Source organism: Chelonia mydas, chromosome 15, assembly GCF_015237465.2.
Source record: "Chelonia mydas isolate rCheMyd1 chromosome 15, rCheMyd1.pri.v2, whole genome shotgun sequence".
Classification (NCBI taxonomy): Eukaryota; Metazoa; Chordata; order Testudines; family Cheloniidae; genus Chelonia; species Chelonia mydas.
The window spans coordinates 13,670,160-13,693,258 of record NC_057856.1 but is presented as its reverse complement, the minus strand read 5'-3'; the positions used below and the strand labels follow the sequence as shown (position 1 = coordinate 13,693,258).

The 23,099-nt window shown below is 51.1% G+C and overlaps 3 protein-coding genes and 1 gene segment (V, D, J or C); all 4 read right to left on the bottom strand.

Annotated features, from left to right (window-relative positions):
* Positions 1-23,099, bottom strand: part of LOC102937026 (immunoglobulin lambda-1 light chain) — a 537,592-nt gene that overhangs the window by 467,466 nt on the left and 47,027 nt on the right. The window contains exon 1 of one of the 6 annotated variants that reach the window (XM_043529654.1): positions 1,128-1,200. The exons of the other annotated variants lie outside the window; for them this stretch is intronic. Within the exon in view, the coding sequence (XP_043385589.1) occupies positions 1,128-1,173 (46 nt within the window). The 5' untranslated portion in view covers positions 1,174-1,200. Of the gene's footprint in view, positions 1-1,127; positions 1,201-23,099 lie in introns of those variants that run through there. 6 annotated transcript variants of the gene reach the window in all.
* The window catches only part of LOC102941305 (immunoglobulin lambda variable 3-21), a 550,568-nt gene that overhangs the window by 488,310 nt on the left and 39,159 nt on the right, over positions 1-23,099 (bottom strand). The gene's annotated exons all lie outside the window — the stretch shown is intronic.
* The window catches only part of LOC122461352 (immunoglobulin lambda-1 light chain-like), a 567,620-nt gene that overhangs the window by 516,807 nt on the left and 27,714 nt on the right, over positions 1-23,099 (bottom strand). The window lies entirely within an intron of this gene.
* On the bottom strand, positions 4,663-22,852 carry LOC122463059. The segment is given in 3 exon segments: positions 4,663-4,851; positions 22,300-22,602; positions 22,747-22,852. Coding segments are annotated over 3 exon segments (417 nt in total).

Here is a 23,099-nt window from a genome sequence, read left to right as displayed (position 1 = left end):
TCTGGGTCCGTTCTCAGCTGGATAAAGCACCCTCGTTCCAGTGATACCAGGGCAGCTACACGTCTACACCTGGGAATTCAGCCCAGATGTTTTTAACCTTTCAGACAGATGTCCCACTCTGATTGTAAGTCCCAGAAGGGAGGCCCCAGTTCCCGGGCTGTGTTTGTGTGTCATGGAGATGTTTATAAGGAGAGAAACTGCCGCCCACTCAGTGCCCAGAACACTTCTCTTTGCCACTACGACCCCCAGTGCACAGAAGAAGGGCCCAATCCGGTGTCCGTGCAGTCAAGGGAACGACTCACAGTGACTGCACTGGGTGTAGGCTGGAGCTGGCCTTACAGGGGTGGGAGTAAATCTCTTTCTCCTCTTCATCTACGTGTCCGATGCCCTCTCGGGTCTAAGCCAGGAGCAGCGACACTGACGTGCCCAGCAAGCTTTGCCCTGTTCTAGCAGGAGCAGACCCACGGTCAGTGTAAGAGGCACCAGTCGTCCCCCTGCGCAGTGTATCTGGAGAGCAGGGAGAGAGTTGTCCCTGTCCAGAGGGGGAGGAGCTGGATGTCACAGGGAGCGATGCTCAGCTCTCTGATAGACCTCACTCATACCCTGGGCTCTGCAGCCAGCACAGCTTCCAGCAGGGCACAGGTGGGGAGGGAGGTTTTTGTATCAATTCCCCATCTGACAGTGTCTCTGTGATGAGCACTCCCAGTCCACACAGCGCAGTAATAATCAGCATCATCCTCCACCAGGGCTCCCGTGATGGTCAAGGACATGGTGTTACCCGATCTGGAGCCAGTGAAACGCGCTGGGATCCCCGAGGGTCTGGTACTTGTGTGGTACATGATCACCCCAGTCTCTGTTGAACCCAGCTCGGGTAGTTGCCATCAGTGATGGCCCCACTGCTCAGGCTGCAGGAGAGGGTCACGGTCCCTCCAGGAGACACTAACTGCGACGTCTTCAGCGACTGGAGCTGCTGGGAACTGAAACCTGAAACATGGGAAACAAGCTGATCAGAACTCCCCCTAGCACGGAGCAGAACCGCCATTCTCACGCTGCCTGCAGAGAGAGCAGCGCGACAGCTGGATATATATTCTTCTTTTGCTTCATTCACCAAATCAACCCCCCCTTACCAATGCAGTAAGTGAGCAGCGTGAGGAACAGAAGGGCCCAGGCCATGGTGGATCCAGACAAGCTCGGCTTCCTGAGGCAAACGGGTCTCTGGCTGGAACCCACCGATTCTCTCTTAAACCCCCAGCGCTGGAGAACGGCCCCTTCATGCAAATCTATGGCTCACTCCAAGGCTCCTGCCTCTCCAGTCCGAGCTCTGTCATAAAGGGGCAGAGCCAACCCAAGGGAGGTTGTTCCAATGGGCTAAGCGCACAGAGCAGGCAGAGTCCCACTCTCTGCTCTCCCGATAACCCTGTGCTCTCTGATCACTCTGGCTGCAGAAAGACACATCGTGGGGATGTTCAGAACCTGCTTCTCCCATTGCAATCCTGTCCTCTCAGGCCTCTGTTGTTCTCGCCACAAACCTCTGCCCAGTTTTACCAGCAACTCTTTGCTCTTCCAGTCCTGAGCCTCTGTTGTGTCAAGATTTCCAGTCATTTGTACTGGGCATAAGAGGGGACACTGGTGGAACCACCAAACGGATTTTCACTTTGACATCGGTCACACTTTGAACTCTGTTCTCCAGAGGTTAATGAAATTATGCCAGATTATTCTAATGCGTGTTACAGTGAAACCCAGAGACCTAGACAGGACCATGGTTCCATTGTGCCAGGTGCTTTACAGACCCCTGTCTTCAGCTCTCTTTGCCATCAAGTTTTATCTAGTGGCATGAACAAATCCCCAAATTGATTATTGCACGGTCTGGAGGAGTAAGCACAGGTTTGGGAGCCAGGAACTCTTGGGACCGGATTATCCCATTAGTGACGGGGACACAGGTCCCAGACACACCAAAGGGAGTTCCAAACCTGCATGGTCCCAAGTCCATGGTGGATCTAAGCACTAGAAAAACCACCGACTTTGGGGATTGTCTGCCCCAGTCTTTGCAGTTTACCTTAATTGAGTAACCTCAGTGTGGCTCCTGTGGGACGCCGGTCACAAGGGGTTTATTAAACTTCTGATCATTGGGTAGAGGAGAGGCTGAATCTGTCCATTCCTGTCATCTTGACTTCCACATATTGTCCCAGATCTTCAGGGCTTGCTTAGGGCTCCTCAGTTTTGAGAGTGGAGACACTTTCATCCAGCAGATGCAACACATGAAAATATCTGCAAAGACGGCCCCATGTGGATTCTATCCTCTAGCCCAGCAAGCAGCCAGTCATGGGGCCTTTCTTGCATAGGATTCTCCATCACTGCTGATTCCTCTGTCCCTTCACAGTCTGCGGTGCCCACTCTCTCTAGGGAATAATGGGCTAGGCAATAGCACTGCTGAGAAGGGGTTTTAGTGGATCACAAGTTGAATATCAGCCATTGTGAAAGAGGTAAATATTCCAGGGTGAATTAACAAGAGTTTTATATGTAAGACACATTTGCCAGCCCGTCACCACCTATGGGGCGTTTTTATCTGTTCCTCATCCAATCTCGTCATTGGGTTCAGCACCCCCACTCCAGCAGCACAGTAATAACCAGCATCGTCCTCTGCTAGGGCCCCAGCGATGGTCAAGGACACTGTGTTACCAGACATGGAAGCAGTGAAACGCTCTGGGACACCAGCAGCTCTGGCAGCGAGCAGCATGAGGAGCAGAGGGGCCCAGGCCATAGTGGGGAATCCAGATGAGCTCGGCTACCTGAGGTAAACGGGTCTGTGGCTGGAACTCTCCAATTCTCTCTCAAAGCCCCAGAGCTTTCCTGATCACTGCCAGGTACTGCGCCCCATTCTTCCTCTTCCCTCTTGACAAGGCTGCCAAACACCCTAGGAAGCCTCTGTCCCATGCGCCACGTGCTGGGAGCTCTAGAAGCCCTCCTGGTGCCTTGTCGAGGTAGTAGGAAGGAAGAAGGTTTCCAGCTTTTCCCTGTTAGCATGGAGCACCAGAAGGCCCTGCAGGAAGATGGATGTTTCTTTGACAGTCGCTTTCCTTCCCCTCTTTCCAGGAGCAGCCTTTTTCCTGGCAGTGAACAAGTGAACTCAATTGCAAAAGCAGTGACCTTCCCCTGCCCTGCTTTGCCAAGGGTTTGTGACAGAACCAGAGAATCGTCTGAGCCATACAAGGGTAAAAGTCCCCTTCCCTGGCAGAATCCTTCCTCCTGCTCTGCCTCTGTAACTTCTTTGACATTTATTTCTTCCATTCTTCCTTCAACCCCTACTGCTGGAGCAGGGCACAGTGCAAGAGGCTGGAGGTTTTCATCTCACTTCCCCTGGGGGATGTCTGACTGTGGTAGGCCTTCTGCTTACTGTCCCATGTATAGCAGTAATAGTCAGCCTCATCCTCTGCCTGCACCCCAGAGATGACGAAATTCCAGAGGTTGTTGGAGGAGTCAGGGGAGACGGTGAATCGCTCTGGGATCCCTCTGCCTCTGCCCTGGTCACCGCTGGTGTAATAGTGGTACACAAACCGTGGGGCACTGCCCAACTTCTGCTGGTACCATCGCACCCTGTCATTGCCGATGCTATACCCACTGCTCAGAGCACAGGAGAGCTTTACCCTAGTTCCTGGAGGTTCTGCCACTGAGAGCGGCTGAGTCACCACGAGCTGGGAGCTGGCGCCTACAACAACAAGACCACACACACAATTGCCACAAATGTTAGCCTCAGCTCCCATGGGCCTTTACGTCCCAGAGAAGAGCCTTGGGCCAGCAAAGCCTGGTCTAGTGGGGTGTCCTCACCTGTGCACCATGCCCCCAGGAGAACAATCACAGGAGCCCAGAGCATTGTGCAGAGATTTCACGCACCCAGGAGAAGCTCTTCAGTCACCCTGGAACCTGCTCCATGCTCCCGGCTTAAATTTCCCTCAGCAGAACCATCCCGAGCCTTTATGCAAATCTGCACAGCTGTTATTGGCTCTCTGCCTCAGTGGTAGAGCATCATGGGAAAATCAAAGCCCGGAAAACTCCATCCTGCCTACCAGCCATCTGACCCCGATGTAGGAAGCACCTTTGTAGTCCGTGAGGGAGTGGCAACAAGCTCCACTGAGCCATGCCATTGGGGACGGCAGTCCCTGGCAGACTCAGCTGCAGGGCCAAGGTTGGGGATTTCCAAGGCTGTCACTAAGGAAAGAGTTTCTCGACAGCACCAGATTTAAGAGCAGGCAACTGCCTGGGGTGCCGAGTTTGGGGAGCGTCGGCCTCGGGGGGCTGGTTTTGTTGTTAGCAACAAAGGAGAAAATAGAATGTTTGAAGTAAAACGTTTCAGGTGTTCCGTATGTGGATTCATTTTTCACTGACCTCCTAGAATTTTCTGGACCTTTGTAGAATCTCGTGGAACCTTCCAGACTTTCTGAGAACTAAGAGTGTTGTCAGCCATGTCCTTGCGGATTTATAAGGGTCAGGGCATCACCAGTCAGTCACTGAGATATAAGAACAAAGTGAGGTGAAGTTGGAGCCCAACTGTGACATTGTGAACCTTGTTTTCTTGTGTAATTGTGAAAGCGTACTTGTGTTTTAATACCTGAAGAGTGTAAGTAGTGACTAAACAAGGACATATTCAGGAGATCTCTTTCGAACCCATTTGCTTTTATATGGCATCAATAAATACAGATTTACAGATCCTAGTGTTCAACTTTATCGTCTTTTATGACAGGGATAAATCGTGCACTCTAATCATGCATCAAAGTTGTAAAATGAGCTACAAATGCAATAAAAATACAGGAATCAAAACTTTAACAAATGGGGAGATGGGGGCACCGAAGACTCCTCACTGGGGGCGCCATTTGGTCCAGGACCGGCCCTGCCTCCAGATAGTCTAGCGAGATCTACAATTATCTCAAGTTCTAGGGCCAGAAGGCCTTCAACTTCCCAAAGCCCTTCCCTTGGGACTCACATTACAGAGGGGTGTGTTGCTAATGCTATTGGGTGGTCTTATCCTGCCACCTGCTGGTCTGTATAGAGTCTCTCAGGGCTTAAATCCTGTGAGGTCCTGACTGCCTCTCAGTTGACCTCAGTCAACCCCAACTCTTGTGTCTCTAAACAGCCCCGGTGCTCTCAGCCTCACTGACTCCCCTACACGCTTCCTGTTATTGCTTCGGTCACAGCTCAGAGGCCCGGCACTCTGCAGAGACCTGATTTGTACTGAAAAGTGTCGTTTCACAGGTTTGGAAAGTGTGATCCCTTGTATGGATGGGTCCCCGTTAGATGGTCCCACACTTTAGGGCCCAGGCACATAGGGAAAATCCACAGCAATGATCCCTCTGGTCATGCTCCGCAGCATCCCATCCACGCAAGCTCCATGAGCCCAGATACCACGTGCCCTGCGTGGCAATTAAAGGGCAAAACCGGAAATCCAATCCCTTAATGCTCACACTGGTTTGGTATTGTAGGGTTGCTGGGGAAGGACGGCTTTCTAAAAGGAATGTTTTAAAGAATATTGAGGATTATTCTCTCTCACTATTTAGCTTGTGAAACAGAAGTTAAAGAGGTGACTTGATCACGGCGGAAGGGCAGATACTCAGGGCTGTTTAATCTAGCAGACCGAGGCAGAACAAGATCCAATGTCTGGGAGTTGCAGTTAGAAAAATACAAACTAGAAATGAAATGCACAGTAATTAACCAATGGAGCAGATGACAAAGGGCTGTGGTACATGAAGCCTGAGCAGGGTCTTTCTAAAAGAGATGGGCGAGTTCCACCAGATGTTTTGGGCGTGAGGCAGGAATTACTGCGTGAAGTTCTGTGGCCTCTCTCACACTGGAAGTCAGGCTGGATGATCACAATGGTCCCTTCTAGGCTGCAACTCCGCAGAACTATGATCCGGAGCTAGAAGTATAATAACGGTACCAGCCATTAGCCAGAAGAGCTCTTCAAAAACCAGCTTCGGCTGGTCCAATATCACAGTATAATGCCTACTGTGGAATGGTTCCCACTGGTATCCTAGGGGCTGTGATCCCTAGTGCCCTGGTTTCATTTCCTTACTGCCTTTAACTCAGTCTGTCCATCAGGCCAGTGAGGTTGTGTCAGAATACACGTGAGTGCTTCAGCCAGAAAAGCCCGTAGCTTTGAAAGGCAATGAGGACTGACAGGAATTGGAGATCACACTTACCCAGGAGTCAATCCACTTACCCAGGAGTCAATCCATCTTATCGGAACAAGAGACATGCAGGTGGGCTCCAGGCGCTGTGTCACTATGGGTGAGAGCGGTTTTTGTTCCTCTTCTCTGTGCAGCTGTATCACTGTGTACTGGTTAGATGTGCCGTCCCAGTCTGAGCAGTAGTAATCAGCATCGTCCTCCCGCTTGAGCCCTGCTGATAGTTAAAAAGCAGGTGTTCCTGGAAGGGGCCTTAGAGGCCGTGAACCTGTCAGGGACACCAGAGCCTTTATGCTGGGTAGAGTCATCCTTGTAATACAGCAGGTATTTTGGTTTCTCCCCTTGCTTCTGCTGGTACCAGCGTATGTAGGCACTGCTGATGCTCTCTCCACCGCTCAGAACACATGCGAGTTGGGCAGTTTCTCCTGGAGTCACTGACATAGTGAGTGGCTGAGTCAAAGTGAACTGGTAGCTGGAGCCTGAAACAACACAGAAGCACAGGTCACCAACGTGTCTGTAAATGTGGGTGTGCGCATGCACCCGGCACACTTCCTGACCTAGCTTCTGAGATCAAGCATGCAGTTATATTTACCTGCCCAACAGGCTACCAGAACCAGCAGAGTGGTGACCCAAACCATCCTAGGAACCGCACACCCAGCCAAAGCGGTCTCTGAATTCAGTGGTGCCTTCTCCGCTTGCCTCTTAAACCCTATCATGTGAGCAGACATCCTGAATGCAAATCTGGACGCCTCTGATAGGCTCCAAGTAATCCTCAGCTCACTGGCACCCACCCCACAGGCAGCCGGGGACAGTCAGTGCGTTGCTGGGCTAGGAGTAAGTGGTGACGGCCTCAGGTATTTTTATCCCATGAGGACACTCTTGAAACATTTTTCCATCAGATTCCCCACAGCTGTTCAATTGGTTTGTTGCACTGTACAGTGGGAGGGGAGGACAATGGATTCCCCTGACCCTGTATCACTGGAGTCGCTGCTGAAGGCAGGACACCGGCCCAGTGGGGCGGATAACCTGTTCCAGCGTGGAAGGGTCGTTCCCTGGCAGAGTTTATTTGTGGCTCTGGTCTCCAGTGGGTTCTCTGCATTATCCCCCACAAGTGCAGAAGCTCAGCACCTTGCGCTGCATGGGACGGAGAAGGGGCAGTTGTGAAGGAGCTCGGGAAAGCCATGATCTGCCTCTGTCTAACGGTCTGTACAGAGCAGAGAATGATAAACTGGCAATCGAGAAGCTGCACCAGGTGCTGTTCAGCTTATCCAGCAAGGAGCAGCAAAGTAAGTCGGCCCTCGCAGCCATACAGGGAGAAGTGGCCATCCTTCTGCAGACGTCTAATGAAAAGCCTGTGTTGTGGAGGCCTCTCTGCATTTCATACACATTTCCAAGCACCGTTAATAACCACTTTGCTAATGAGCTCCTGGGGGGTTGCAAGAGGAAGAGCCCTGACCAGCCGCAAAGCAGCCTGGGCCCTGCTGCCACAGGAAAGGGATGGTTTAGGATTTCAAGGCCTGGCGCAATCGACAAGCCAACGTTCTACCTCTGGCAGTATCAACATCTCAGCATCCTGGGATGGCGCTGGAAACAGAATCTACCCAGCCATTACCCGGAGGTTTTTATTCTGGATTACATGGATATTATCTCGGAAGTTTCTGACATTACCAAGATGTTGCTGCTCAGGGCATTTTTACTGCAATGAGACGGATCTTTCAAAAATGAAAATCCATCAGTTACTATGAGTTACTTCAGCTGCGTTCCATTGATACCGCAGGTGAAGTGACTTGCTTAGTTTAGAGAAAACAACTTTTCAGTGCGATAAGGGGATAGATGGTTTCAGAGCCAACCTTTATTGGTGTTTATGACAACTATGCATCAGTTCTTGTGATCAGCTTCAACATTTCTGACTTCCCCTATGATAACACTTATTATTACGCTTGGCACGATTCAATTTTTGAATATAATTTCGACAGATAATATCAATGTTTATTTTTATACTTTTTTCTATTTTTATCTCTTTATATTTTCCCAGTTGCGGGAAATTCTGGGTGGCTCAGACAACAATTATTCAATGACAGTAGATGTTGAGATTCAAAATGCTAAAGCTTTATCACCATTAAAACACAAATGATCAACACCACGTCTCAAAATACACCCAGTACTTATCCTTAAATCAAACCTTTGTAAGTTCTCAAGTAGCATTTTCTTGCTTTGCCTATCTGTAAAATTTGATTATTACTCATGGAAATATTTTTGGTTGTTTTTTGTGTAAGCTTTTACCACTAAAAATCGAATCCTTCCAAACCTACTTATTTGGTGCAGTGTCTTGTGTTTATGAAATTTCTAACCCCTGCTTTCATCACTTTTCTGACTCGCACAGAAACAATCCTTTTAGTGCATGAACCTTTCAGTGTTGCTAACCGCGAGTGTTCAAAAATCAGGACTCAGACATTAAAAATCCCGACAGTGGCTTAAAAATCAGGGGATTTTTCAACAAAATAAATGTGGGGTGCTTTTTATTTGCCTTGTGGTTCCTGCGCCTTCAGGGTTCCCATTTGCTAGATTTTCTCCACAACCACAAGGGCAAGAAAGTTATTGAAAAAATAAAAGCTGAGATTTTCCTGTGATCAGCTGTCTCCGGAAGCTCGGGCTTCAAGGAAAACCCCAAACATGATGAGATTTGCAATAAAATCATGAGTTGGTGACAACACTGATCTCGTTGCTTTTTGTGGCGGTTTCACTCCTTTGTTTCTATTTCATCTCTACAACATGTCCGATAAGTTTTCTTTTATCGAAGTCCTCAACACAGCAGTGCTTCCGATAAGAACCACTTCAGCTATGGGAAATGATCACATACTTTGACTAATCCTACCGCATTCCTAAGGACAGTCTGAAAAAAAACCTCATTAAACTGTTTCTATGTTATTTATTGTTAACGTGGGGCTCATCTCACTGAATCTGGAAAATAAGCAATGACACTAGATCAATGAACTAATCATTCAGCCCGAGGTTTATGCGCCTCCATCCCAGCACATGACAATATGCATCCTGCAATTTGACTTGAAACCAGGAGTAAGCCAACTGCAAGGGCGTGGAGTGTACGGTGTATGCAAGGAGAACAGCACCTACTCCCATGGGCTTCCCATACAGTAAGGAAGTTAACACTGGGAGTAACCTGCTCTGCTAAGTTTGCCATTAGAGTGGGGATGGGGGTGGCAGTAAATTAGGTGACTGACCACTGGTGCCATTCTGCTTGCCCTCTGCTCTGAGTCTGTTGCAGCAAAGCGCCTTTAGCTCAGCAGATCGTTTTACCTTCTCTCTCCCCTCCGTTCACCTCCAGGAGAAGAGAGTGCTGGGCTTGGACATAGATTTGTTTTTAACACACCCCTATGGAATGGATGGTATGAACCCATTTATCTTAAACAGAAGGTGCTAAACCCCAGGAAAACGCTGGGATCAGCTGAATGGAAGAGGTCACTTTTCTGAATTCTCTTCCTCCTGGAGCATTACTTTCTTAGCAGGCTGCTGCCTCACCTGGCTGACACTGAGCGGTGGAGATGGAAATCTAGACAAGCCCTTTGCTGCTGAGACTAAGATCAGGTCTGTGCAGTTCGGGAGCAAATCCTCAGACTTCTGAGCTGGCTACTCTGGATTTATAGTTTTTGGGAGAATTCCTGCCCAGGGGAGGTTCCCTTCTTCTGATAATTGTACAAACAGGAACGCTGCTGTCTTGAAACAATAGAATAGATGTGGATTCTTTTTAAGAAAACGGGTAAGAAAATCAACTGTGTGTGTGTGTGTGTTAAGTTGTAGCATGACCAACTGCTTTACACTGCACAGACTCACTCCCAGTAACACACTAATCCCTGCCTGGAGAACACTCTGTTAATCCTTCTCACACATCCTGGCGCTCTGCAGGGCAGCGACTCACATGGCATTGGGCTAACTCCTCAGCATCTAAAGAGTTCAGCCTGATGTCATCGAGCACTTGGAACGAGACAGCCTGTTTCTTTATTGTTTTGCTGGCTGTTCACCACTGATTCTGCTTTATCCTTTTGCAAGCCAATTTTTGTTGTTATTGCCCTGGTGTTTCCTTCAAGCGAAGGAAGAGCGGAGAAGATGAAATGCCATGTAATAGGGAGACACCGTCCTCCTGCGGGAAAGTTATTGGTGAAGAAGCCAAAATACCAACTTACAAATAAAACAGAGAGTTGGAGAGCACCTTCTAGCAGCTGGGACTAGACCAGAACCAGAATAAGCTCATCCTCTGAAATATTTCACTCATTGTGGTGTCTGAATGTTCCTGTCTGTGAATTTACAAACCTACTAACTCAGTTATCTACTGTTCTCTTCTGTGGGTTTAGTAACTGACCTTTACATATGACTATTTCAGCGCTTTTACATTATCGTGTAGCTTTTTAAAATCAACTACACAAGCCTTCTGTGCCGTATAATGGATCATCTCATACACACCTGACAGGTCAGGTAAGCCAAGCTCTGGCACAGGGAACAGCCTCACCTCTGAGATCAGAGAGCTAGCTCCACTAAACCAAGCCAAAGGGCTCTATACTGGTCTAGCTCTCCTTCATCCCAGAATGCACAGGGCCCTAACTCAGCCTAACCCTCATAACAGAGTGACTCTCCCCTGCTCCCCCTTCTTACAGTGCCTGGTTTCCCCAGTAATGAGCAATTAGCTCCAGCTGAATCCAGCCCCTGACTGGGCTCCCCAGCAATCACTGCAGTGAAGCCAGACACCTGGTGAAGACTGCCTGCTGAGGGAGAGAGTTTTAACTCTCCCCAGGTATGGCCAGCGCTTCCCCCCCACAAGCCTCTCCACTGCCCCTAAAAAGGCAGACTGGATACAGGTCAATAGCTATGAAGACTGTCAGTGCACAGACAGGGTGGTTTGAGCTCACGCTGTCCAAGAGCTCCCTTAGAAGTGACTGGTCCCCACCTCTCACAACAATGGATCCAGCGCTTTCTCGCTGGCTTTCCCCAGTTAAGGACACCTCCAAACCTCACTGAGTGTCAGCTGGCTGCTGTGACGTTCCCACACACACACAAAGCCAAACACGTATTTGGCCGTCTAGATGACTTATTTCAAGGAAAATAGCAAAGAAAGAACGAATGACAAGTCTCCGGGAGAAATCGCACGCACTCGGGAGATAGCGAGCGTACACATCGCTACCCTCCACAGCTGGAACACAAAAGGGCTGCTGATGCACCGCTGCCATGGCAACAGCAGGGAGTCCATGTTTAATAGTGCACAGCCCAGAGAACAGACTGATGACGTCTGTGTTCAGTTACACGGCCACATGCGTCACATCAGTCTTCTGTGCCTTACTCTGCTGTAGTGTGTGTCCTTCTGCCCCAGTATGGGCTGCTGCTCCCTCCCCCCAGCCCTCAGCTCACACCAGCAGGGCTTGGGGGCCTGACCCGGTGACATGTGGAACATCCCCAGTTCTCACCGGCTTCAAGTGGGAGACGGGAGGACCTCAGCATCGCACAGGTTCAGGAAATACATTGGTGGACAGGTTTCATTTACTGGAGTCCCTAAGAGCACTTGGACATTTATCAGCAGCCCACTTGGCGAGAAGCTGACCGTGGTGTGTGGCCCAACTGTGCGCTGTGGGACCCCTTGTTTGAAGCCCTGGCATGACTGGTTCTCGGCCATAGTGAGGCTGCATATGCAGATGGGCCTGAGCCTGACCCAGAATGTCGGATCCAGTGCTTCATTTGTAATGAAAGACGTGCCGGGGCTCAAGCAATTTTTTTTCTGACGTGGTAAAAAAAAAATTGGCAAGCCCAGAGGTGCCGGGGCTACAAACTGCCGAGCCCAGAGGCTCCAGGGTTGAGCCCTTGCAAGGACTGGCACACAATAAGCACCGATTGGATCCGATCCTGCCACAGAGCACGCTAGCAGAGTTTGGATGTGGCTGTGATTCCAGTTCCAAGCCCCCTGGCTCCAGCCTGTCTCTCCCTCTGCGACCTGCCTGGTGAGAACCTCTATCCTTCTCTCAGGCGCTGGTATATTCTCCAGTGGCTTCAGCCTCTGGGTCACTTTCTTATCAAAGAGATTTACTGGGGCGACCTCCCCTTCTAATTCCCAGGCCCAGTCGCACACCTTCCCGGGGTCACTGCTAGGACAGTGTTAGTGATACAAAACAGAAAGAAACTCACTTCAGTGTGATGGGTGGACCTGCCTGGTTGTGGCCCTGCCCCAGTTTCTCTCTGTGCTGTTCATTTCCTTCCCTGGGATAAGGCTTTATGTTTCTTCGTACCAAGTCTCCTCTGGTTTCCTGCAGCCTCCAGTGGTTTAATCTCCCCACATCTCTTTGCAGTGTCATTCTGCCCTCCCACATGTTGGCCACCCTCCAGAGTTGGGGTCATGTCGGTTGCAGACGCGATAGCAATTCATTCCCGTTATTCTCCCTAACAGAAAATGCATCCTTGGTTGCATAGCACCCGTCTGATCAAGTATCGTTCACACTCAGGCATCCTGTGACCTGGAATATCTATATTCATGTTCATGGCTTAAACACTATTATTGGCTATAATGCCACTTGGCATAATCCCCGATGACAGATACCCCCAGCCCATCCCAGGTGGAGCCGGCCCAACCCTTCCTCCCCAGGGTGTGTCCGGCTTGGGAATTCACGCAGCAGGGGTTTCAAGAAGCCCACCCATGGAAACACATCCCAGCTCTCCCAAGTCCCTTCCCATCTCAATGCCCCTGCACAGGAGCCAGACCCACTAGAGACACGGTGCTCGTCTGGAGTGCTGGCTTGGGGTCAGCAACCACCTGGTGTCATCCCACCATTCTAAGGGCAGCATGGCCAGCCCAGGTGGGCAGTGGACAGGGCCACAGCCCCTGTGGATCGCTAGCATTGGGCAGCAGCGATGGGGAAAGCACAGGCTGCTCCTTTCACCGGCCCCTGCCTCCCCAGCGTCCTGTGAGGCCTTCTCCTATGTCCGCCCCATGCCAGTACAATGCCTCAGCGCATCCCCACAGGGTAGCTCCTCGCTGGCTGTCCACCCTCCAAAGAAGACACACAGAAGCTACCTCACCATTTGCTCTTGATTTCGGATTGTAACACCTGTGACAGGGGAGAGACAGTTCATTTCGCTGCAGGGCCTCAGGCAGCACAAGGACACAATGAGACCAGCGTGGAGGAGTTTCACTTGAGCTGCAGTGGGAGGTTTTGGTCTCAGTTCCCCATGGGTCTGCAGCACTGTGGGATTGCCGCTGCTGTCATACAAAGCACAGTAATAGTCAGCCTCATCGTCGGCCTGGACCCAGAGATGGTTAGAGTGGCAGCATTGGCAGAGCTGTCAATGGCACCGGAGAATCGACTTGGAGTCCCTGAGGGCCGCTTGCCATCCTGATATATAATCAGTACCGGAGCTCGGCCAGGGCTCTGCTGGTACCAGGAATTCCAGCTACCGCTGATGCTGCCACTGCTCCTGGCACAGGAGATCGTAACCCTTTGCCCAGGAGATGCTGATACGAGGGCGGCTGAGTCAGCACAACCTGGGCATCAGAACCTGGAACAGAATCAACCACAAAGAGAAGACAGAGTCAGAGGAGCTTCAGCGCTGCAACAGGAGTAAGAGGAAATTAAATATGCGTCATTGGTTGCATAGCACCCATCTGATCCAGTATCGTTCACACTCAGGCATCCCGTGATCTGGAACTTTTCAGCTTGGAAAAGAGACGACTGGGGGGATATAATAGAGGTCTATAAAATCAGGAATGGTGTGGAGCAAATAAATAAGGATGTGTTATTTAACCCTTCTCACAACACAAGAACAAGGGGTCACCCAATGATATTAATAGGCAGTAGGTTTAAAACAAACAAAAGGAAATATTTCTTCACACAACGCACAGTCAACCTGTGGAACTCCTTGTCAGAGGATGTTGTGCAGCAACCACAGGCCCTAGTCACCCACCCTCAGGCTTTTGGCTCCCTAGTCGTCAACTTTCTTGAGTGGAGACCCACCTCTTTCCCCCTCCTAACCAAGATATTTCCAGGCTGAACAGTTCCCTGCCTTCACTATTCCCAACAAAAGACAGTCTGCCTCTCCAGGCCTGCTTGCTTTCTCCTCAGAGACTAATTACATTGCAATTGCCCACACTTCTAATTTACCACACGGTTCATCCTAAGCAAACCTATTTAATTCTTAAGGAAAAAGCATGCGAGAGAAAACATGAAAAACAGTAAAAGAAACTACATGCCTGCTAGTCAGCTTACAGGAGCTCCCTTCCAGCCCAACCTCCACGAGAGCTCTGGGCTGTGCCAGTACTTCCGACCCTTCCTTAAGGACCGGGGCCCTCCCTGGGCTGGAAGTCCTGTCCACTTCCTAGATCAGAACAAAGGCCCTGAGTCCACTTAAAGTCAGGCTATTTATTTACGAGTCCTTTCTTTGTCAGCTGGTCCCCGAAGAACCCACTTTGGGTCTCTGAAATGTCCGAACAGAACAGGTGATCAGCAGACGAAAGGTTCAAGATTCAGAGGCTGCATCCCTAAAGGGGGGGTTGCAATCCGCTCCTCCCAATGACTTCGTAGGAATTCCACTTCACACGTCTCGTCCCAGAAGATTAGTCCCGCTTGCTACATTGTCCAGCTTAGTAGTGTGAAGATAACAGTACCTCCCAGATAATGTGTTAAGCCTGTCTTCCTCCAAACCAAGTTCCAAACCATCCCGCAATGGTCCATAGACATTTGCATTTTTAATACAATGGGCTGTTAAAATACTTAAACTTGATTCAATAAGTTTCGTCCAGGATACTGCTGGAAATTGCCACAGTCGCAGCGGTACTGACCCATCAGCGCAGGGCTGGGGGAAGCCACAGGGATTCGCAACACTGAGTGAATGAACAGGCCCCAAGTTCTATTTCCATCTCTGGCATTGGCTTATTCTGGGACACTGGATAAGTCACTTAGCCCCTCTGCCTTTTTTCTTCCTGCTGTGGAATGAGGCAATAAAACCCACCCGTGTCCTAGGGATGTGGTGAGAATTCATCAGTCACTGTTTGCAAAGTGCTCTGAAGCTGTACAGTGCTCTAGGAACACTAGCTACTCGGTAATACTGATTCCTGTCTAGCCCATTGTTCCGTCATGTTTCCCCTGCTGTCGGATCCTGGCTTCCCCACTAATGAATGTGGGATTGTGCGGTTCTAAGTCAGAGTCCTACCCTGTGCTCTGTGGAGCACTTGCTCATGTCCTGCAGAGAACTGGCTGGTCACAGGTGCTGGTTCCTCCCCTACCGTCCAGCGGCTAAACTGTATTAAAAGAGACTAACAATACGTGCCATCCTTTCCCATTGCTGGCACCCATGTAAACACCACGCAGTGGTGTTGCCAGAGGGAACTCATGAGATTGCCAATGAAAGTCACCATGGTCCACGTGACTGAATGGGCAGCAGGTATCCCTGAGACCGGCTCTCTTTTAACACATGGTTCAGCCCATGAAAATAACCTTCTTCTGGGGTGTCCCTCAGAGGCTTGTTACCCAAGAGAGAAGCAGTGTGTAATGGATGGAGCTGTTCTAAGCTAATTAGCTGGCATCCCTAGAATGCATGGAAGCCTCTGTGAGGATGAGAGAGGGGCTGCTGCTGGAATAACTCATCCTACAGTTCTAAGGAAAAGGAGTTTATTAAACTTCCCGTCATTGGCTGGAGGAAAAGCTGAATCCGGCCATTCCTGTAGCCATGGCTTCCAACTATTCTCCCAGAGCTTCAGGACTTGGCCACCTCAGTTCTGAGAGTGGAAAGACTTTCATTCAGCGGATGCAACTAATGAAAATATCTGCAGACGGCCCATGTGGATTCCTTTCCTCTAGCCCTGCATGCAGCCAGTCACAGACACATTTATCCCAGGGGATTCTCCATCACAGTTGACCCCTCTTTCTCTTCACAGGTCTGCTGTGCCCACTGTCTCTGGGAAATAACTGGCTCGGCAGGAATACTGCTCACAAGGACCTAGTGGTTATCCTCCATCACAAATTGAATATGTGCCAACATGACGCAATTATGAAAAAGGCAAATATCCTTCTGGGGTGAATTAACAGGAGTTTTGTATTGAAGACACAGGAGAGAATTGTTCGGCTCCATTTGGCACTTGTATCCAGTGTTGGGCACCTCACTTTAAGAAAGATGTAAACAAACCGGAGAAGAGCAACACAAATGTTAAAAGCTGGAGAAACATACTGATGAGGCAAGGTAAATAAAATGGGCAGGAGAAAAGATGACTATGGTGGGAACCCTGATAACAGCCTTCAAATATGTTAAGGGGTGTGATAAAGAGGATGGTGATTAATTGTTCCCCGTGTCCATTCACGGTAGGACAAGGAGTGAACGGCTTAATCTGCAGCAGGGGAGATTTAAATGAGATATTAAGAGCTGGAGACTCTTCAGCTGGGCCGGGGGCATGTTCAGAGAGCAGGGTGCTGCCAGGCCCTGCGTCTGCACAGCGGAGGGGACTGAAGCCCTGCGCTCTCTGTTCCAATCGCACCCTGGGCACAGCTCTGAGCAGCTCAGGGAAGGAGCCATCTCTGGAGGGATCGCTCATGGTCCATGTCATGATTTGAGCATGGATGGTGGGAGACGGAGGGGGGCCTTGGGACCCAAGAACCTTAATACTCTGATGACTGGTGTCTTTCCCTGCTGAGACTGTTGTTCCTGCTGCTGGTACCCTTTGCTCCAAAGACCTGATCCAACGCCCACGGAAATCAAGGGGAGTCTTTCCAGTGACCTCCACAGGCTCTCGGCGCAGGTTGGCAAGAGCAGAGCTCCTGCCAAGCTCACAGCTTCTCTGTGCATCTCCACAGGGTAGCCCATTTCTGCTACGTTAGGGGAGCGACCGACTGTCACCGGCACGGAGGGCTGGAGTTATGAGTCACCCCTCTGTACAGCCACATTAATAAAACTGAGCCCTCCTAATCCTCAGCTACCCTGTCTGTAGCTCCTCCTTCCGCTGTGCTCACGTAGGTCCTCAGTGCACGCTCATGGCCATGGCCTGCGTCACACACGCTTGAGCGAACCCCTGTTCCCTGGTGCTGATCCAGGGTGTTCTCGATGCTGGGCTCTAGTCGGGATCTGCTCTGGGACGGCGTCCTGCTGCAGTCACACCAAATTTCATTCCACAGGCCACGAGCTCCAGACGCTTAGCTCTGAGGGTTGGTTCGAATCTGCAGTGCTGATGGCATTCGCAGTTCAACTGCCTGGGTTAAATCCTTGAAGGGATGGGTTGGGTTGGGTTGCCCAGTACAGGTTTGAATGTTCATAGAATAATGCAGGGTCTTTCTCTCCAATGACCATTTGCAGGTCTCTCAGGAGTGAGGCAGAGCTAAGAAGCCCTCTCCCGTTAGCTGGGGTAGTGTTAGGGCGGATTGGCCAGGCTCTGATCTCATTGCAGGTGTAAATCAGGAAGAGCTCCATGGAAGCCCTTTGTGAATTTGCTCACCAGTGCGAAAGACAGGGCTGACAAGTGTCACACACCTCACTTGTCTGTCAGCCTTTGGCAGCCCTGCCACTGCCCGCCAGTCGACCGGAATCTCACACGTCTGGCTGGGCTGTGGCCAGGAGTTCTCTCGTGGCCACCAGAGACCATTATTGTGCATGGCACCTCAGAGAGGCAACGGCAGCTGCTAAGGGCAGGATGACTCACAAGGGGTGTCTCTACGGGTATCTGAGAAGGAGTTGAAGGGGGACTAGAGAAGGGGGCAGGAACTGAGAAGGGACGGAATAGGGGACTGGAACTGAAAAGGAATGGGGGGTAAATGAGGGAAGCCAGTGCAGGGATGGGAAAATGGGGGAAGCTGTCTCATAACCCATATACCTCCGGCTGTCACTGCCTCGTTAGCTCTACAGGAAGTCATCCCCCCAGATCAGAGTGAGGCATGCACAGTAAACCCTGGCCTGCAGCTGCTATGCAGCGAAAAGGAAGGCTTCGTTCAACAGGGGAGTTTTCGTCTCAGTTCCCCATCTGACTGTGTCACTGTGGGAAGCACTCTCAGTCCACACAGCACAGTAATAATCAGCCTCATCCTCGGCCTGGACTCCAGTGATGGTTAACGATGCCCTGTTACCATATGTCTCACCAGAGAAACGCTCGGGGATCCCGGAGGCTCTGCTCTTAGACTCATAGATCAGTAACCGAGGGGCCTTCCCCGATCTCTGCTGATACCAGGATGGGTGGTTTTTACTAATGAAATCCACCCCTTGCAGCGTGCAGTGCAGCTCGGCCGTCTCCCCCGGTTTCACTGCCATGGCGGAGCTTGTCTGAGTCAGCGCACTCTGGGAACTCCAACCTGGAGAGAGCAACAGAAACCAACCAATCACAACCTGCCTCTCTTGTCTGAGAAATGTTCTTCCCAAATCAGAGAGCGAGTCCCAGGATTTCAACCCAAAGTCCAGTTAGTGATCAGCCCCTGGTCTTGGGATCCATTCAGAGAAACCCCACCCTCCACCCTTACCAACGCAGTAAGTGAGCAGCGTGAGGAGCAGAGGGGCCCAGGCCATGGTGGGAATCCAGATGAGCTTGGCTTCCTGAGGCAAACAGGTCTGTGGCTGCAACCCTCCGATTCTCTCTTAAACCCCCAGAGCTGGAGAACGGCCCCTTCATGCAAATCTGCTCCCTGCTCATTGGCCGGAGAGCATGTTCTAGAGAAGAAGAAAAAAATTCAAAAGAAGTTGAGGATCAAGAGTCAGCAGAGGAACAAGGCAGCATGAAGAATGAAGAAGAGGAGAAATCTAAGGAAGAGAAGGAAAAAGACCCCTGAATTCCTAATATTTGTCCAGCCACGTACAAGTAACTGATTATGGTAGTGCTCCTCGTTGTACTATTAAAAGTCCTAATGCAACCAGGATTTGAATCCAGGTCTCCAGAACGCCCATTAGCACAGTAAGCCATTGTGTGCTACAGCTCAGTGATTTCATAAGAAGTCTGACGGCTACGGCTCTCTGCAGCGCAATCCAGGGCTACCAGCTCAGTTTGTCTTCTCAGCAATACAAGACGTTTGCATTGCTCTTTAAAACCTTTCAGACTGATATTTAGTTATTCATTAAGGAAGTGCAGGTGTTTGGTATCCATTTCAGGCAGTGTAGGTTCCTTCAGTGTAAAGTACTTTCTGCTTTAAATTTTTACAGCACCTGCCCTATGGCCACAAAGACACTGCAAAGATGGCTGGAAGGGATGGAAGTTTTCTCAGTGAATCAGTGCGTTCATGTTTGTTTAATCAGACATGGGTGCGAGTTCTGGTGTTGCTGAGGATTCCTTCCTGTAGTTTGGCCTTCACGGGGTCTGCATGTGCCTCTCCCACTCCCCTTCTCAGCGGGGCAGAGGACAAAGAGCTCTGGGGCTCCCTGGGCACATGTACATGGCACCACAATGGGCAGGGGGTGGGTTGGAGGACAACGGAAAATAGAGAGGGGGGAGAATCGGTTGGGGGTGTAGAACACACATCGCTCAGCATCCAGGACAGGTGGCTCCTGCCTGACCCCTTCCGCAAGTGCATTACAAGGAGTGTCTCTGGCATGAACAGGCCCCTGCAGCCCAGTCGCTCCCTTGCTCCTGTTATGGAAAACCCCTAGTTGCTGGGCACAACCTGAGCAAACAGCCCACGTGCAGGGAAGGCATGGACCCTTCCCCATCCCCACCTGCACGGAAGGGCAGAACTGCTCCATAATCCCCTGTCTAGCTCTTGCACCTCCCCTGCCTGGGGCAATTGAATGTGGATCTCCATAGCCACGGAACCAACGGCTTCAGCCCCTACCTCAAACTCCCCCTGCATGTTGGCATGGAGGAGCCCAGGCAGGGCCCATGGGGGAATGGGGAATGCATCTGGGCAGTGTCCCTGTCTCTTGCCACCTCCACATGGCAGGACCTCTCAGGCTCTGCTGCCTGACCAGTTTCTGCACCTGTCTGGGGTATTGGGGGAAGAATTTGCCCCTAAATGAGTAAAAGCCAAGTTCAAACTGGGACCAGGCCACCAAGGGTCACAAAGCCAGCCCCAACCAGAGAGAGCTCAGAGAGGAGTCACGGGATCAGTCACTGCCTGGCCTCCCTCATGATGGAAGAATGGACCTCAAGAGTGACCAGGACTCTGCCAACCGGTGCCCCCCCCTTGTGGCTGCTGTCCAGGGCGATGGCCAAGCAGAGGCGAAGGAAGATCGGCACGGTGCACACAGAAGCTCAAGCTGCTCCAGATGGAGTTTCTAGCTCCTGTTCCTTATTTCTTCTCTTTCCTTTTCTGTTTCTCTTTCCCCTCTGTCCGTCTGCTTGTGGCAACCAGCTGGAATGAGGCTGGGTAACTGTAACTCCACTGTAATATTATCACATGCCTCTGGTTCCAGTCTCCCTCCCCCAGGACGGGAACCGCGGGCTTGGCAGAGCCGTCAGCTGTGTTCAGAGTCAACCGAAAGCCACTGAACTCTGCGCTGTTCTGTGGACTGAGAGTCATAGGTGCTGGAACTAGGAGGCCTGGCGGGGGGGCTGCCGCACCACCTGGCTTGAAGTGGTTTCCATTCTATGCAGGGTTTACAGTTTGGTTCAATGGCTCTCAGCACCCCCACTATAAATATTGTTCCAGCGCCCCTGCTGAGAGGGGAGCCGGGCCTGGCAAACTAACCACCGGAACCGCCAGACACCCGGGGATTTCTGCAGCTCTAGTGACCTCTTCTGGACAAATGACAGGTCTGTGACCTAGGCAAAACCTTTTCCTTTGCCTGAGATTCCTCCCAGGGGGACGTTATGGGCTCAGCCCAGAGCACAGGGGCTGCGCTCCCGGGGCTCTGTCAGTGGCCGTGTGGAAGAGCTATGCAGGAAATGCAGTAAAAGAGAGACTCTTCACGCCATGAACATTATTATTGATTACCTGCATTGCGGTAGCACCTTAGAGCCTCTGGCATGAACAGGACCCCATTGTGCCAGGCCCTGTACAAACCCAGAACAACATGGCGGACCCTGACCCAAAGAACGCACGCTCTAGGCAGCAGACAAGAGATGGCAGGTGGAAACACACAGACAGGTGGTCATGCCAGGGGAGCACAAGGAAACAAGGAAGCAATAATCCTTGTCTACACACATTTCCATTCTCCAACAGAGAGTTGTCGCCCCCACTGTGAACATGGGAGCCTCTCTGACAGGAGAGTCGTCTCCCAGCAATGCTGTGAAGCCCCAGCCACAGGGTTTTCCCCAGGCTTCTGGGGAGGGGGTTGGGGGGCTGGAGGGGCAGGAGGAGGGGTCATGCTGGTGCTTGTCTATGGATGGATGGGATCAGAGTCTCAGGGGTTAGCTGGGCAATTCATTGTGCATTTCATTCATTATCACGATAGTTTAGGGCTGAGAGTTTAGCTTTTGTAGGTGCAATACAATAGGGGGGAAAGAATCAACTAAATTATAAAACATTCACAGCACTGGGCACTCTGGGTCTGTTCTCAGCTGGATAAAGCACCCTCGTTCCAGTGATACCAGGGCAGCTACACGTCTACACCAGGGAATTCAGCCCAGATGTTTTTAACCTTTCAGACAGATGTCCCACTCTGATTGTAAGTCCCAGAAGGGAGGCCCCAGTTCCCGGGCTGTGTTTGTGTGTCATGGAGATGTTTGTAAGGAGAGAAACTGCCACCCATTCAGTGCCCAGAACACTTCTCTTTGCCACTACGACCCCCAGTGCACAGAAGAAGGGCCCAATCCGGTGTCCGTGCAGTCAAGGGAACGGCTCACAGTGACTGCACTGGGTGTAGGCTGGAGCTGGCCTTACAGGGGTGGGAGTAAATCTCTTTCTCCTCTTCATCTACGTGTCCGATGCCCTCTCGGGTTCTGAGCCAGGAGCAGCGACACTGACGTGCCCAGCAAGCTTTGCCCTGTTCTAGCAGGAGCAGACCCATGGTCAGTGTAAGAGGCACCAGTCGTCCCCCTGCGCAGTGTATCCGGAGAGCAGGGAGAGAGTTGTCCCTGTCCAGAGGGGGAGGAGCTGGATTTCACAGGGAGCGATGCTCAGCTCTCTGATAGACCTCACTCATACCCCGGGCTCTGCAGCCAGCACAGCTCCCAGCAGGGCACAGGTGGGGAGGGAGGTTTTTGTATCACTTCCCCATCTGACAGTGTCACTGTGACGAGCACTCCCAGTCCACACAGTGCAGTAATAATCAGCATCATCCTCCACCAGGGCCCCCGTGATGGTCAAGGACATGGTGTTACCCGATCTGGAGCCAGTGAAACGCTCTGGGATCCCCGAGGGTCTGGTATTCGTGCTGTACATGATCAGCCGAGGAACATTCCCCAGTCTCTGTTGAACCCAGTTCGGGTAGTTGCCATCAGTGATGGCCCCACTGCTCAGGCTGCAGGAGAGGGTCACGGTCCCTCCAGGAGACACTAACTCGGACGCCTTCAGCGACTGGAGCTGCTGGGAACTGAAACCTGAAACATGGGAAACAAGCTGATCAGAACTCCCCCTAGCACGGAGCAGAACCGCCATTCTCAGCGCTGCCTGCAGAGAGAGCAGCGTGACAGCTGGATATATATTCTTATTTTGCTTCATTCACAGGATCAACCCCCCCTTACCAATGCAGTAAGTGAGCAGCGTGAGGAGCAGAGGGGCCCAGGCCATGGTGGATCCAGACGAGCTTGGCTTCCTGTGGCAAACGGGTCTCTGGCTGAAACCCTGCGATTCTCTCTTAAACCCCCAGCGCTGGAGAACGGCCCCTTCATGCAAATCTATGGCTCACTCCAAGGCTCCTGCCTCTCCAGTCCGAGCTCTGTCATAAAGGGGCAGAGCCAACCCAAGGGAGGTTGTTCCAATGGGCTAAGCGCACAGAGCAGGCAGAGTCCCACTCTCTGCTCTCCGGATAACCCTGTGCTCTCTGATCACTCTGGCTGCAGAAAGACACATCGTGGGGATGTTCAGAACCTGCTTC